Below are 15,655 nucleotides of genomic sequence, written 5' to 3'. Positions count from 1 at the left end.
CGGGGTCCCGTGTCAATTCCCCCATTCAGCAGCGATTATCGCGGTGGATTCCCCGTGGACCACTGAGCGTCTCACGATAGTCTCGACGTGCGGTGGAGTCAACGTGTCCCCGCGGTACTTGAGAGGGGCGACTCGTTGCCGGTCGTGCCTCCTGTCGTCTTCTGCGGGCGTCTCGGGTGTCAATGTACCGGACCTCGAAGGATCCCGCCGAGGAGAAGGAGTCCGAGGCTGATCAACTGCCGATGCGTCGTTCCGTGCGTCTGATAGATGGACAATTCGTCGTTCGTGTTGCTTGGTGTGCTTATGCTTCGTTGGTGCCTTGGGGCCAAGGCGGATGGCGTCTTTTATCCCTTGGCAGCACGAAACAATCACTTTCTCTCTCTCATCTTACACAGACAGACTGGCTCTGCACCTGTGGTGGCATGGCTTGTGCAATTCGTGATGCACAAGGGGTGTCAAATCACGTATTCTCCGAGCGCTGGGTAACTCCCACCAGACAGATCACTTATCGGCCGACCCGGTGCCTATCGGGGGTGTCTACTGCCAGGGTTGAGAGCGTTGGATCATGTATACTACAGATCTCTGGACACGCGGTCACCTCGGGGGTCCTGAATCGAGCCATTGAATATGTATAACTATCGAACTTGCACACCCACTCAGCCTTCCTCGCCGCGACAGCCACGCCGCATCTCCACGATAAACAACCGCGTCATAGTCAATCGGTCGCCTTCCTCTAGGCCAGAAGGCCCTGTCCCAGAGTACGCTGAGTCAAGTTCGGCGAAATATGTAGTTAGATCCCGTTACTTATGTCCCTTGGGTGCTGAGTAGTCAGACAATATCTAGAGACCGGACTAACATTGACCGTCACTCTTACATTACTCAACCCGCTCACCATCAACTATGCACCTCTCCGACAAATCCCCCCAACACATTTGTTCCCATAGCAGCATTCTTCATCGTCCTCGCACGGACCAAAGTCCTCGGCACAATTAGGCCACTTCGGATCGGTCGGCCGACATTTATTCGCTGCGCAGTAAGATGAGCAGCAAAGAGGTCCGGAACCGGACGTGCAGCCCGCTGGCCAACTCGTTAGCATGTTTCCCGGGTCGAAGATAGGACCAGGTTGGCTTACAGTAGACGCCCACGCAAGTCGGGGTCGGCATGGAGGTTTCTGTGGTTGTGGCGCGAGTCACCATCGTGCAGACCTCTGTCAAGGGACAGTCATCGTAGCCGACGCATTTACTGACTACGATGGTGGCAAGGGTAAGAGGAATGAGGAATTTCGTGACATGCATGTTGTTTTATTTCTTCTTCGGCGCTTAATTCAAACTGCTCCTGGTGTGAGCCGAATTCGTATTCTAGTATCGAGAAAGGCTCCTTGGAAACGAACCATCACGGGTATATATCTTCGAAGAGAACACACGGTACACAGATGTCTCAGGTATTTGCGACTGATTGGGAGAGAATACGAGCGGCCATCACGGTGGCCTGCTGCTGCTGGCTCGTATAATAGCTGTCGAACATCAGATTCCACCTCCATGTCCCATTTTCCGAGTATCTTTTGGCTTGGTCAGGGATACGATTGGCGTTGTGGAATGCCGGACAGACCCGTGCTTGCTGCCATGTCTCTGCAATACGAGGTGGAGATGGACATAGTGCGGAGGCGATGATCGTCTGATCGAGGTACAATAAAGGTCTTCGTATCCTAATGTCCAAGACACCATTGTGGGGGAATTTGGATCGTAGACTGCCGCTAGAAGCGAGTTTACACGATAGGACTGCCTGTGGCTTGGCCGATGCAATATTTTCTTTTCTTTCCTCGTCCTATCTTCCTGTATACTCAACTCAAAAAAATCAACGCCATTCGTCAGGCTATTTCTGGGTGAAAAATCAGATCTTTATATTGGAGGGGCGGGCATTTCTCCCTTCGAACGTCCCATTCACTGCTCTGCTGTGCTATCTCAAATTTCACCTTCATAGGTGAATAGGGAGGTGGACAAGTCTTCAATCCTTGGTGGAAGGGATTTCTTCGATCGTAGGGACGACGTCAATATCACAGGTAGCCGGGAGTAGAGAGCTTCTTAGAAAGGAATTGATTAACTACCAACTAGACGAGGCTAGCGATGCTTAATCTTAAGGACCGAACGGTGGTTTATCCGATGAAAGCCGGAGTACTTACTGTCGGTTCCTCGCAGGCAAGGGGCAGCATAAACGTTGCACAGATCGGCCGTTGTGCTGCATCCTGCAAGGAGTAACTGCCGACTTTCGGTTTTCCAGATCAGAAGCAATTGAGTCTTTTTTTCCAATCCGAATTTCGTAACAAAATCACCGATTAGGTAAATGGTTGAAGCTTCAAACCGAGCGATGCAACGTTAGGGCTCGTCAGGCACGAGATCGACGATGACGTCGCGATCACTTGTCCCCAAAATGAGCTTGAATGGCCTCCCCAGCATCTCCGGGCGAAAAAGCGCGCCCAGTTGATAGGCAGCCAATTTCCGACCGGTGGAGCGCTGGCAGACCGTCGAACTCTTCTCTTCGTAAGGTCCACCGCGTGGGGGTGGAGCACTTTCCGGCCATACCAATCACCATGGGAACTATCGAATCCCTTATCCATTCCCCCCAGAAGGCGGAGGCCATCCAAGGAAACGAGAGACCCAACACGCCCGTTTGGAGCAATCAGGACGACAGCCTCATGCATGTGAAGGACAGGAACTATATGAAGCCAAGACTGCCAAGGAAACGTCGACAAGTGAGATGATGGCATTGCTGCACGCGTTGGTCTCCATCGTGAGGCCATAACAATTCCCTATCCCGAGATACCAGACTTATAAAGTCCGCCCTCGCCCACGGTGGCTATGGTTTCCTCTCCTTTTCTGCGCGCACTCTTCCTCCCTCCTCCTCCTTCTCCCTTCCTCTGCCCTTGACCTAGCTCTTCCTCCTTTTCTCCCTCTCTTCGCAATGCACCTTTCCCTCCTCTTCACGGCCGGTGTCGCCGTGGCCGCGCCCTCCTTCAACCGTCGTCGCGCCACCGCTCACAATGAAACAATTACCAACATCCAGGTCGGCCCTCGTCCCTTCTACCTGGTGGACGACATGGACCCGAGCCCCCTGAAGGAGGAGCTGCTCGGTTGCTCGGAGAAGCCCATCCGGCACGCGCCCAGCTTCACCATCTCGCACCGCGGCGGCCCCCTGCAGATCCCCGAGCACAGCCGCCAGGGGATGTTGGCCGGGGCCCGCATGGGGGCCGGCATCGTCGAGTGTGACGTCGCCTTCACCAAGGACCGCCAGCTCGTCTGCCGTCACTCTCAGTGCGATCTGCACACGACCACCAACATCCTCACCATCCCTGAGCTGGCCGCCAAGTGCTCCACCCCCTTCGAGCCGGCCACCGACGACCAGCCCGCCCAGGCCCGCTGCTGCACCTCCGACATCACCCTGGCCGAGTTCAAGTCGCTCTGCGCGAAGATGGACTCCAGCAACGCCTCCGCCACCACCCCGGAGGACTACCAGTACGGTGGTCCTGCCTGGCGCACCGAGCTGTACGACCAGTGCGGCACCCCCGTCGAGCACAACGAGTACATCGACCTGATCGACTCCCTGGGTCTGCAGTTCTCGCCCGAGCTGAAGGAGCCCCAGGTCGCGATGCCCTTCCAGGGCAACTACACCCAGTCCATGTACGCCCAGCAACTGATCGACGACTACAAGCGCAAGGGCATCCACCCGTCGCGCGTGTGGCCGCAGTCCTTCGTCGAGGACGACATCTTCTACTGGATCAAGCACGAGCCCGCGTTCGGTCGCCAGAGCATCTACCTGGACGAGCGCATCGATACCGAGGAGGGATACGCCAAGGCCGTGGCCAGTCTGCCGGAGTTGGCCAAGAAGGGCGTCAAGATCATGGCGCCGCCTATCTTCGCGCTGCTGAACGCTACCGACGACGGCGAGCTAGTGCCCTCGAAGTATGCGAAGGCGGCGCGCGACGCCGGCCTTGACCTCATCACTTGGTCGTTGGAGCGGTCGGGCCCGTTGAAGGCGGCCGCCGCCGACAAGGAGTATTACGTGCAGTCGATTGCGAGCACGATCAGCAAGGACGGCGATATGTATCGCATTGTGGATGCGTTGGCGCGCAAGGTCGGCGTCAAGGGTATGTTCTCGGACTGGCCGGCCACAGTGACCTATTATGCCAACTGTGTGGGGTTGGCTTAATGGACGGGGTCTGTAGTATGTAAATATTCTAGTATGCTATGCTGTGTATATTTAAAGTGTATAGACGAGGAGATGAGAGGGAGACAAAAGAAAGGATGTATGAAAAATCCTGGGGTATTAGTTACTACTTATTAGGAGTCAATGATACGGACTGTACGACTGTTTCCCACGAAATCACCACTGAACCAACCCTATATAATCCTGAGATACTCCGTACAGATCAGATCTCCACTCTCCAGCAGTCTGCACCGGAAAAGCCGACTGTCCCATGGGGAATCCCCGCAAAGTCGGGGCGATGATGACCCGAACGATCCACCACGAGCTGCGTTCAGCCTACGGAATGGCACCCAGCATGCCGTTGCTTGTCACCGACGCCTACAACCGTCAAGATCGGCGTGTGGAGTACGGCATCTCGGGGTAAATCTGTCACGATGCCCGGGGAAGGTCGACCCCAGATCCAAATATTAGATCGGTCCGTTCCCTTCTCCCGCACCTGGGGTAATTGTCTGCCTGTCAGTCGAGACTAATAGCCAGCGAGACAGATTTCACCGTCGCCAAAATGCCCCTCTGGAAACATGACTTTCGAGGCCGGTCCTTGATCATCGCCATCACCATGGCCTCCTGCCAGGCCTTCCTGCTGCTGGGTTTCGACCAGGGCGTGATGGCCGGCATCATCGGCGCTGATAATCGCTTCGGTCGCGACTTCAATAACCCCGACGCGAATATGCAGGGGAATATCACCGCCCTGTACGATATCGGCTGCGTGCTCGGCTCCATCGTGGCGTATTTCGTGGCCGAACGGTTGGGTCGTCGCACTATGTTGATTGCCGGAGGGTCCATCATGATCATCGGCACCGCCATCCTGGCCTCCTCCTTCACCGTCGCTCAGTTGATCGTCGGAAGAATCGTCACCGGCGTCGGTAACGGCATGAACTCGTCCACCGCGCCCGTCTATCAGTCGGAGCTGTCGCCGGCCTCGTATCGCGGTGCGTTGCTCACGCTGCAAGGCACCGTGACCATCCTCGGCGTGGTGATCGCCTACTGGTAAGTCAGCTTGAATACCGATAAAGAGCATGCATGGGTTGGAAATATAGAGACATACTAAGACTCACCCTCTCGCAGGATGGACTACGGCACCAGCTACACCGAATCCTCGCTGCAATGGCGCTTCCCGCTCGCCTTCCAGGCCATCTTCGCCGTCTGTCTCGTCCTCCAAGTCATTGGCCTGCCCGAAACACCTCGCTGGCTGGCCTCGCGCGACCGGTTCGAAGAGGCCCGCGAGGTCATCGCCGCCATCGAAGATAAACCCATCCACGATCCCTCCGTCAGCGCTACCATCGTCGACATCCGCGTCAACCTGGAGGAAGAACACAAGGGCGGCCCGTTCAGCATCAAGGAGCTGTTCACCTGGGGCGAGAGCCAGAATCTGCGTCGTCTGCTCATCGTCATCTCCATCGAGCTGGGCCAGCAGTTTAGCGGATCCAATATGATCAATTACTACGGGCCTGTCATGTTCCAGGAGACGATGGGCATGGATCGCAATCTGGCTATGATTCTCGGCGGTTGCATCCAGTGCACGTATCTCGTCGGCTCGGCTATTCCGGTCTTTCTGATGGATCGCTTCGGGCGTCGTACGTTGCTGTTGATCAGTACCGTCGGTCTGTGTTTCTGCTTCGTCATGGTCTCTATCTTGCTGTCGCTGGGCCAGACGAATGCTGCGTACGGTGCGACCGCTTTCATCTTCGTCTTCCAGCTGTTCTATGGCTCCGGGTGGCTGTGCGTGCCGTGGTATTATCCCAGCGAGATCTGCTCGAACCGCATCCGCAGTCGTATGCAGGCGATTGCGTCCGGCTGGAACTGGATGGCCGTGTTTGCGGTGGTGAAGATCACTCCGATTGCTTTTGGTGAGTTCTTTTTCCTACTTCCTAGGTATTCCATGGAGGACTGAGTGAACGGATGCTAACCGACACAGCGAACATCGGATGGAAAACCTTCGTCATCTTCGCCGTACTCAACGCCGCCTTCTTCCCCATGGTGTACTTCTTCTATCCCGAGACTAAGGGTCTCGAACTCGAGGATCTCCCGCTGCTGTTCGCCAAGGGAGGATTCACCGGAGGCGTGTTCTCGTCCAAGGGAGGTCGCACGGTGCTGCCGGGTCAGCACGCGCAGGAGCGGAATGTGGATAAGAAGGTCGAGGAGGAGCAGGTCCAGCAGGTGGAAAGGATAGAGTAGAGGATTTTTACGACTGATGATTTATGTTATTGGGTCTTTGTAGTATAGAGCGAATGTCATATGTGGCATGTATGAACCTTATAGTATGGTACACCTATTCCAGCGCAGTCTCGTGAATGTGTCATGTCATCTCGTCATTCTGCCAGTTCCTTGCACATACACCTAATTAGATCATATCGTAGCCACTACTGTCTCCAGAAAAATAATTTGAAAGATCAATTAGAGCTCGTCCATCTTGGGCTCCTCTCGATCGGGCCAGAGGATCTTCTCAATCTCGGCTTGTCGTCCGAGAGGCCGGAACTCGACTTCTCCACGGTCGGCTTTCACCTATTCCATTCTCAGCCGGTCCTTATATCTTCCATCTCGCCGACAAGAATCAGGCCAACGTACCGAAGCCTCGCTCAAGGTCGAATGGAGCTCGTCCCACGACCGGGGCGGTCCGCCGCCCTTCTTCTTGATGATCAGGGTCGGCGACTCGAAATCGTCCGGGAAAGTGGGTGCCACGTAGACTGTCTGGTTAGTGTGCCTGGAATGACATGGTGAGGCTACGTACAGTCCTCGCCTTTGGTGCTGATCGGTTCGGGGTGGTAGGGGCGTAGACGGGGATAGAGGGTGGTGGCAGGACGCAGGGAGCGCCGGAGAGTAGTGGAGAGGGGTTTGGATAGGGATGGGAACATGGACATTGTGGAGGTCAAGGTTGGCTTATCAGGGGGAGTATTCAGTAAGAATGGTGACAGGAGAGAGGAAGCTAGGAGTGCGAAGTATACGAGGGAAGGAGAAGACATGGGCTGTCATCATGACGTCGGTCGCCATCGTTGGTTGTGTGGTGTTTTGTTCTGTTTGTTTATTGTTAGGATCCTTGGATCTCAGGCACCAGCAGGTGACAATTTATGTCAAGAAGTATTTGGTAATGGAATTGTTCTTCGTGAGGAACTGCCCTTGTTCTCTACTTCTGGTTCCACGGCTCTCGTTGGACTGCGATGGTGTGATTTCTGACCGACAGTCGCCATGACTCGACCAACGCTCAACCTCGCCTTCTTTCTCTTCACGACATCCATCTGCCCCCTCTCTGTCTGTATTATAATGAAATGGAAGACCCGAAGAATGCTCGCACACCCACGCCGCATTCCCATCCTCCGTGCCATCCCCATTGCCAGCCCATGGCACACAGTATTCCAGCCACACCGATAACCGTCAGGCCCAGGTTGCGCCAGGCCGCCTGAATCGTCTGCATGACATTCCCTTGGTAGTTCTGCATCATGTATGCCGGCGTGTTGCCCGAGGGGAATTCCTCGTCTGGGATCTCCTTACCCAGGAACCTATCGCCAGTGAGCCTCGGTCGCATTTCCTCTGTCGCACACCCAAAACAAATTGAATTAACTCACCGACAGAGAGGCTCCCATCCGTCTTCTACTGTCCAATCCAACAGTTGTTCTTGAGCAACCAGTCCGCGAACGACGGCGTTATGCTCCTCATACACCCACTTGCCATGTCGGGTCCACGAGCCCCGAAAAAAAGGGATCTGGACATCCGTCATGTACCGCATCTGCCAGTACAGATCGGCCTGGAACCAGGGCAGAACGTGCCACAGCGTGCCCGTGGTGAGCGGCGTGATCACCGCGTTGAAGCTGTGGTACCAGTCATCGACGTCGCGACGGTTCAAGATGACCTGGGCCTCCGGGTACGCCTGGATGAGCTCTGGCGCGAAGAGCGCGCCCGGCTGGTCGGTGATGGCCTCGCAGTGGCCGAAGAGGGCGTCGAAGTCGGCGCGCCCCAGACCCGACGACCCGGCCACGGGGCTCGTCGTGCCCCATTTCCGCCGTCCCAGCAGCGTCCAGGGTCGCCAGAGGGTCGGCGTGTGACTCCACATCTCGAAGCCGTGGAAGACGTGGTCGTAGCCCAGGATGCGCAGCGCCCGCGAGAGCGATTCGGTGCCGCTGCGGGAGAAACCGAGGGCCATCACTCGCATCGGTTTGCTGCGTGTTTGCGCCTCATGGGGCGTGTGGTAAAGCCATGATTCGAGAGTGTTCATGATGAATGGATACTATCTTTCTCTCGTTCCAGAATGATCATGATATGTCACTTTGTTCTGTTCTGAAGAGATTTCATTCGATTGCTCCGGATTTTTACCAGCACCACCGATCAGCGGGGGTAACGCGAGCCTTACGATTTAGATCGTGCGATTGGTGCCCACTCGTCTAGTTGCTCTAGTCTCAACTGAGTAACTACTGAGTAACACGAGCGACAAGTGCCTGCGGGGTTGTCAGTGGACTTTCGAGGAACTACATGCTTTGCTTTATGCAAGGTATATCCCCATGTACGGACACGGACCCTCATACCGACACCTACGAACCAGTTACGAGAAGACGCAAGACTCGGAGAAATGAGTGATCGAATACGCAGGGACCCAGTCCCCAACAGTAACATCCTAACATACAAACATTTCCCCCTATCCCCATGGACGACCAAGAGATCACACCGTCTACTGCACGGTGATATCCGCAGACCCGCTGCTCTGGTATCCCTCGGTGGCGACGATCTGGTAGTTGTGCTCGCCCAGCGACAGACCGGACTTGGCCCAGGCGTCGAAGTGGTTCTGGACGGTGACGGTGCCGCCGGTGCGCAGGTTGTCGCGGACGGACCAGAACTGGGTGAAGGTGGCAGTGCCATCGATCGAGGGGGCGTTGGTGCGCGTCGTCTTGTAGATCTTGTACGTGCTGCCGTCGCTGGTCACGCTGCCGATCTGCTCAGCGCCCGTCGACGGGTTGTAGTCGCCGTAGTTCTCGACGATGTAGTATTCCACCAGCGGGTTGCGCGTCCAGCCGTACACCGACAGGTAGCCGTTGCCGTTGGGCTTGAAGGTACCGCTGTAGGTGATGGCGCTGTACATAGCGTTAGTTCTCTGTATTGTCGCGACACGGACTATGTCGAGGATGCGAAGACTCACTTGGAGCTACCCGGGTTCCAGCCCTTGCCGACCACAAAGTTGCCGGCGTCGCTCCAGTCGACGCTGTACTGGCCGCCGTTGCCGTTGGTGTAGCTCACGTCGCCGTTACCGTCCGACCAGGTCGAGTAGAAGTAGCCGTTGTTCGTGCCCTGGTCGCGCTTGGCCAGCTCGACCAGCGACGAGTCGCCGGGGGCAGCGAACGCGCCGGTGACGGCGGAGACGGCGAGCAGGAGAGAAGAGAAAGCGACCATTTTTGCAATTGTAGGGAATTGGAAGGTTGCTTGACTCCGGATGATCGGGGCGTCAGTCTGCGCTTTATATCCGTCTGTCTCCTGTTTGATTATTATCATTGATTAAGCACTAACTAGGCTGATTCAGTACTCCGTAAAAACAAAAATAAATGCAGCACCACCGGTTTCACGCCCTTCCAAGCTCCTTCGCTCCCGCCTGAAGTCGACCTTATTGCCTGCCCCGGAATATCCTCGGAGGGTCTTGGGAAAATTTGAAGGGAGACCGCGTTTCAGGTAGAGATTGACAGTCCACTATTAGCAGTTCAGGCGCCCCGACACTGGCCAAGCTCGTCGCCGCGGTGGACCTCCTGCTCCACTCTGGCCGGTGGTGAAGAATCGCCGGTTTTGTCTAGTTTCACTTCTCCTGGCTAAAAGACCTTTCGGCCTGCTGCCCCTGACTTGACTCCGTGCACTCCGCAGAGCATGACTAGCCAGAATGCTGCTGTGGACTATAGTTCTGCTGTAAGCTATAATTTACATGACGTCGGATGCTGCCGGACGTTTTAGCCAGTGGATTACGGAGTAGGAATTTAGTTCCTGGAATATGCTAAAATGGACTCAGGGGAAGTTTGGGAATGGGGGGAATGCATTGCTGGTTAAATTCTTGAATTAACCGGGATCGACAGTCCTGTCAAGTATCAGTGTCAATGAGATGCGATCTGCGACAGTTGAGGTTTCCGTCAAATGCGCTGATCCTGGCGGGGGTATTCAATTTAGCCTCAAAGGAATCGATTGCGATCGAGACTGGGGATTCAAACTTGAATGGACTCTTGGATAAAAGGAAGACTCCCCAACAGATCCTGTCTTTCCGACAAGCCAAACGAGACCGAATTGTCAAATTGTCTCGAGTGTATTAATCGTCTGGGATCTGCAATGAGAGGTTACTGTTTATGATGAGACCAGTGGAGTAAGAATGCTACTATTCTAAAGCCTTGACGAGCGATACTATAAGCTCGTTGTCAATATATAAATATGGAAGGATTGGCATAGGTCGATATCGCAGAATCCAGCGCTAAAAATAGATAAGATGGCGTTAGAAATGCACATATATGCGACAGGGCCCAATTGATGGAAAAGACTCAACCTATCTTATTTAAAATAAACAGAGATAATCGTAGATAGAGAACACTGTACCCAAAGCAAAAGCAAGGATTGAAGCCAGCGAAGAGCTGCATGAACTCGGCTAGGGGAGCCACAATGGCGGGGTATAACTGAACATCAACTGCACATAACCTCAACATCAACAATAAACCCCTGTCCACCACCACCCGTCATGGCTCCCAACTCCAATAGCGAGATTATGCTCTGCATCGAGGATATCAAATCCGCCGCGACGGCCAAACTGCCGTTCATCGTCCGAGGTGGGCTTCATCTGCACCCATCGCGGTGGCTTGGGTTACGAATTACGCTGCTAACCTCGTCCAGAATTCTACAACTCCGGGTCCACGCAGCAAGTCACCGTATCGGAGAACTCGTCGGCCTATAACAAATACCGTCTGCGCCCGCGTGTTCTCGTCGATGTGTCGGGTCTGGATATCTCCACGACGGTGTTCGGTCAACGCATCGCATTCCCCCTAGGCCTGTCGCCCACAGGAATCCAGGCCATGGCTCATCCCGACGGCGAATTGGCGACCAGTCGGGCCTGCGCGCGTCGTAATGTCCCTATGGGCGTGTCCTCGTTTGCGAATCATTCCGTCGAAGAGATCACCCAGGCCGGTGAGGCCGTCGGCCTCGGAATCCACGCCATGCAGGCCTATACGATGCGGGACCGCGCCAAGCAGGAACGTATTATCCGGCGTGCTGAAGCCGCCGGGTGTAAGGCTATCTTCTTAACGGCGGACAGCCCGGTCCTGGGCGTGCGGTATACCGAGGTCAAACATGATTTCCGCACTCCGGCGGGTTTGTCGTTTCCGATGATTGAATGGGATTCGGAGACGATTCAGAATCAAACGCACGATGCGGGATTCGTGGCGTTTAATTCGGATGCGCATTCCTGGGCTAACGAGGTCCCCTGGTTGAGATCGGTTACTAAGATGCAGATCTGGATTAAGGGGGTTTTGACGGCGGAGGACGTCCTTCTCGCGAGACAGTACGGCTGTGACGGCGTGCTGGTCAGTAACCACGGCGGACGACAGTTGGATGGCACGACGGCGACGATCGACGCGCTGCCGGAATGTGTCAAGGCCGCTGGAGGTCAGATCCCCGTGCACATCGATGGTGGGATTCGGACTGGTAGCGACATGTTCAAGGCTTTGGCCTTGGGAGCTGAGTGTTGTTGGATTGGAAGGCCGACGCTTTGGGGGTTAGCGGTAGGTTGATCGTCCCAATATGCGAGAGTCTACATTCACTAATAATTTGATTTAGTATGACGGGGAGAACGGTGTCTCTCGAGTGTTGGACATTCTTTATGACGAGTTCAAGCGCTGCATGCAATTGACGGGCTGCCGTACGTTGGCCGATGTTTCGACGGCCTCGATCGGCGTCTTGCGATCGGATGGGCCGTTGGCTCGTCTTTGATATATTAAAGTGCTTGATTTGCTAGACTTGGCTAGAGAACACCTTGATAGACGCATTATGTGAACAGATGAGTGATGATAACGAGATATAGAACAGGTGGATCTGAAAGATCAAAAACTCCATTCACCGACACTATGTAGATTCTGGTATAATTTATCATGAACATCAAAGGATATCAAACATTCACCACTCTGGCCTGGGTCCGCTCGACATGTACCACCTCCAGCGCCTTGGCCAATTCAGCATCCGTCAAGCTGTCCGGGCCCGGATAAAACTCGATCTTGCCTCCCTGCCTGATCACGCCCGTCCGGTCAAGACAGTTGCGGCCTCGCACATAGGGGTCCAATCTCCAGTAGTTGAGTCGCAGGTCCTCAGCCACGTCGGCCCGACGAGCCTTGACTCCCTTCTCCTGCTGCTTGTTGTTCGCCTTGGCGGCCTCGATCCATTCTCCGGTGACGCGGAGCAGGTCGTCGCCGATGCGCTGACGCTCCGCCGTGAGCTCGTCGCGGGTGGCCGTGTCGGCCATCTTTGCGTTCTCGCCTTCGACCGGCTCGATGTACTCGTAGTCCCATTCTTCCTTTCCTTTGAGCTCCTTCACGATCTGGTCCGGGGCGATAAATTTCTCCAGATCGGCGACGGAGTTGGTGAAGTGGATCTTGGAGACGATGACGGGGTCCATCCATGCCTTGATGATGCGCCAGATTCCTGAGTTACGTTAGAATGGTTGGCATAGTGGGAGAGAAGTGGGCATCTTACCGGAGAAGACCCAAGGAGCGTTGTGGATGAGCATGGTGCCCAGTGATTCGGGGTAGTTCGATTGGAAGCAGTCGATGAGGAACTTGACAGGAGCATATTCCTGAAATAGGGTCAGTAAATAGGTCCTCGTGATGAATGAAAGAAATGGAAATGACTGACCATGTTGGAGAGAGAGAATCCCGTCAAATCGAACACAATTGTCTGAATCTGTTAGCCTCCCATCGATAAGACACTTGATCACCGCTACATACCACATTCTCCATCGGCGGCACCAGCAGCAACCGCGCCGTCTCGATGACATGCAGAATATATCGGTTGATCACCTCCTCGCTCTGGTCGGCCGGTTTATGCAAGCGAGCCTTGACAACGCCGATAGGACGGCCGACCCGATCCACTCCGTGGAAGTAGGCCTTTCCGCAGCGCATCTGCGCCAGGAACTGGCTACCAGCCTTCGCAGCCTGCGGATCGGATTTGTTCTGCGAATCCTTGAGCGCCTCCAGCTCCGATCTCGCGATGACCTGATCGTCAACATGCATCTCCTTGACACGCCACACCAGCGCGTGCAGCATCATCACGAAGGCCTTGTTTACGTCCCACTTGCGGGCGCGCAGGAACCGCAGCAGCAGCGCATCGGGGTGATCATGCTTTGCCGTGCTCAGGAGACTCTGACGGAGGTCGTCAATGGAGGTGTTGACAAGTGCATCGCGAACCGACTTCAGCTCCGCGCCCTGGATGCCCACTTCCTGCAGGGTTTGGGCGAACTCGTTGGTGTAGGCCGAGTTGGGATTGGCAGATGCGGCGGTCTCGGTGCGAGACAGCGAGGCTCGTCGATCGCCGTTCGTGGCGCCAGGTACATCGTGCGAGCCTTGAGCGCCCGCGTCGTGCAGCTTCAGCACGATGGACCAGAGCTGGCGTAAACGGGACTCCTGGTCCGTCGTCAAGTTTCCCAGGAAGCCCTGGGCAATGGTGGTCGAGGTCATGGTGTTAACGGAAAAGTCAGAAAATAGTGTACATAGAGAAATGAACTGGATCCAGAGGATTTCATCGGCCTGACCAGGACTTAGTATTTAAGATGCGCTGCCAGGAGTCCAGGACCCCTCGTTGGACTTGCATATGAAACCCCTTTTTCCTTTCTTACTTTCCCCGCAAAGAGGATCGACAAACCTCGGATCTCGACACATTCATGGGATTTGGGTCGAGTGCCTTAGACCCCTGGCGATTGGCTGGTTCCAGGTCCATTTATCAGACAGGCTTTGGTCCTTGCACGGTGGGGATTCCCTTTATTGGGTCGCGCCAGCTAAAGTTTGGCCCGAGCCCAGTTCTCACCAGTTCTCTCCCTGCTGTATACTTCGTAGTGAGTACACTGTACAGTGCACACTGTCCAGTGGGATTCTGAGCAATATTGGACCTTTCCCTCGCCCTGTTGCATGTCACCCTTGAGACGGGCTGTTCATTTCCCCTTGCACCGATCCGTCGCATGTGGAATGTCCCGATTTCCATGTCACCCACCGAGACAAACATGTAGTCCCTGGCATTTTGTTGCCATCTGTGCGTCTGTGGCCTCATCCTCCGCCCTTCTCCCCAGATCTACGAGTCAGAACCGGCTACTCAGCTGGTCACTGGACCCGGGGCTGTCGCGTGGAGGGTGGTGGACTCGCTGGAATGGTCAATGGATATAATTAGACAGCCTCGGCCAGTCCTTAACTCCCGAGCACTCTGAAGCGAGATCAGCGGGATCTACCGACCCCTCCAACGTGGGGAAAGGGTATCTTGTTCTCTCACGAAGCCATTCCTCCTCCCCAGGGGGTTTCGCAACGCCTGCCGCATTGGGACTAGCGTGGTGGTCTACCCATGACATCATCGAGCGGTTCCTGCTGAGGGCTCTGCAATTGGCAATTCGCAATTCGATTAACAATTGAATACAATGAGGATCATTCTACAAGTACAACCGAGCCGAGGTGGAGAGCAGTTGCAGGTGGGCTCCGACGTTGTGGTGGTGGAAATGCTTACCGTTCGTCCACTTTAGAGCCCCGGCATGGCTGTCACAATTCAAGATTCAGTAATTCCTAGTTTATTCACAGTAGCTGCCGACGCCAAATCCTTCAATGCCGAATTTCATTGCAGTCAATGATCGTTCAGTCTTTAGTTATTATCCCACATTCACACTGTTTCAAGGCTGCGCGATAAATATTCGCCGACCTGGCTACTATGGATTCGGCCTTCTTCGATCTTGCGCCGAGGCCACTGATTTGCCCCATTAATTTACTGGGTGCATAGTACTCCAGTTCGCGCTGTCGATAAATTAGGATAATGGTTGACTCCAGTCGTGTAGAACAAGGTAATCTCCGGATTGTTGTAGATTCCTTAATTCCCGGCTGAAACAGAACTAGAGGGAAACCTTGTGTACCTTATTTTTGGTTACCCCCGGGCAGTGGGATGATCAAGCGAGCTAGATATGGTTTAATTCTCCCCAATTCCCCTTTTATCAGTCTTCATGGTTAGTTCATGCCCTTCAAACAGACCGGAAAAACGAGGTTTCGCATATTCAGGGGTTCAGCACTATTACCTTCAATCACAAAGTCAAGACAACAACGAACTCCTGCAGATGACTATCTCAAAATTAGGGCATGCAAAAATAGATGCAACGGTCTAGATCCCCACGGCCGCGGAGCACTTTCAGGGATTATACCCCCTCCACTGTTCATTCATA

At 54.7% G+C, this 15,655-nt stretch overlaps 7 protein-coding genes across 7 annotated transcripts; 3 read left to right on the top strand and 4 right to left on the bottom strand.

Annotated features, from left to right (window-relative positions):
• Positions 1–2,958: 2,958 nt before the first annotated feature.
• Positions 2,959–4,203, top strand: KD926_008306 (glycerophosphodiester phosphodiesterase family protein; the record flags this gene model as incomplete). The annotated part of the gene is made up of 1 exon (XM_053101016.1): positions 2,959–4,203. One exon carries the CDS (start codon positions 2,959–2,961, stop codon positions 4,201–4,203), a length of 1,245 nt encoding a protein of 414 aa, XP_052955330.1.
• A 559-nt stretch (positions 4,204–4,762) lies between these two features.
• On the top strand, positions 4,763–6,435 carry KD926_008305 (sugar porter family MFS transporter; the record flags this gene model as incomplete). The annotated part of the gene is made up of 3 exons (XM_053101015.1): positions 4,763–5,247; positions 5,326–6,107; positions 6,176–6,435. The coding sequence occupies 3 exons, from the start codon at positions 4,763–4,765 to the stop codon at positions 6,433–6,435; spliced, it is 1,527 nt and encodes a 508-aa protein (XP_052955329.1).
• Positions 6,436–6,654: 219 nt separating this feature from the next.
• Positions 6,655–7,118, bottom strand: KD926_008304 (uncharacterized protein; the record flags this gene model as incomplete). The annotated part of the gene is made up of 3 exons (XM_053101014.1): positions 6,655–6,762; positions 6,826–6,944; positions 6,989–7,118. 3 exons carry the CDS (start codon positions 7,116–7,118, stop codon positions 6,655–6,657), a joined length of 357 nt encoding a protein of 118 aa, XP_052955328.1.
• A 395-nt stretch (positions 7,119–7,513) lies between these two features.
• On the bottom strand, positions 7,514–8,467 carry KD926_008303 (sulfotransferase family protein; the record flags this gene model as incomplete). The annotated part of the gene is made up of 2 exons (XM_053101013.1): positions 7,514–7,754; positions 7,821–8,467. 2 exons carry the CDS (start codon positions 8,465–8,467, stop codon positions 7,514–7,516), a joined length of 888 nt encoding a protein of 295 aa, XP_052955327.1.
• A 450-nt stretch (positions 8,468–8,917) lies between these two features.
• Positions 8,918–9,633, bottom strand: KD926_008302 (glycoside hydrolase family 11 protein; the record flags this gene model as incomplete). The annotated part of the gene is made up of 2 exons (XM_053101012.1): positions 8,918–9,317; positions 9,383–9,633. 2 exons carry the CDS (start codon positions 9,631–9,633, stop codon positions 8,918–8,920), a joined length of 651 nt encoding a protein of 216 aa, XP_052955326.1.
• A 1,312-nt stretch (positions 9,634–10,945) lies between these two features.
• KD926_008301 (alpha-hydroxy acid oxidase) lies at positions 10,946–12,189 on the top strand (the record flags this gene model as incomplete). Its single annotated transcript, XM_053101011.1, has 3 exons — positions 10,946–11,033; positions 11,098–11,981; positions 12,037–12,189. The coding sequence occupies 3 exons, from the start codon at positions 10,946–10,948 to the stop codon at positions 12,187–12,189; spliced, it is 1,125 nt and encodes a 374-aa protein (XP_052955325.1).
• Positions 12,190–12,364: 175 nt separating this feature from the next.
• KD926_008300 (CRAL-TRIO domain-containing protein) lies at positions 12,365–13,925 on the bottom strand (the record flags this gene model as incomplete). The annotated part of the gene is made up of 4 exons (XM_053101010.1): positions 12,365–12,894; positions 12,946–13,045; positions 13,105–13,146; positions 13,197–13,925. 4 exons carry the CDS (start codon positions 13,923–13,925, stop codon positions 12,365–12,367), a joined length of 1,401 nt encoding a protein of 466 aa, XP_052955324.1.
• Between the last annotated feature and the right edge of the window lie 1,730 nt (positions 13,926–15,655).

Source organism: Aspergillus affinis (assembly GCF_023601865.1).
Source record: "Aspergillus affinis strain CMG 70 chromosome Unknown NODE_53_length_213089_cov_87_399433, whole genome shotgun sequence".
Lineage (NCBI taxonomy): Eukaryota > Fungi > Ascomycota > Eurotiomycetes > Eurotiales > Aspergillaceae > Aspergillus > Aspergillus affinis.
The sequence above is the reverse complement of the archived record's forward strand: the minus strand, read 5'-3'. Positions and strand labels throughout refer to the sequence as shown.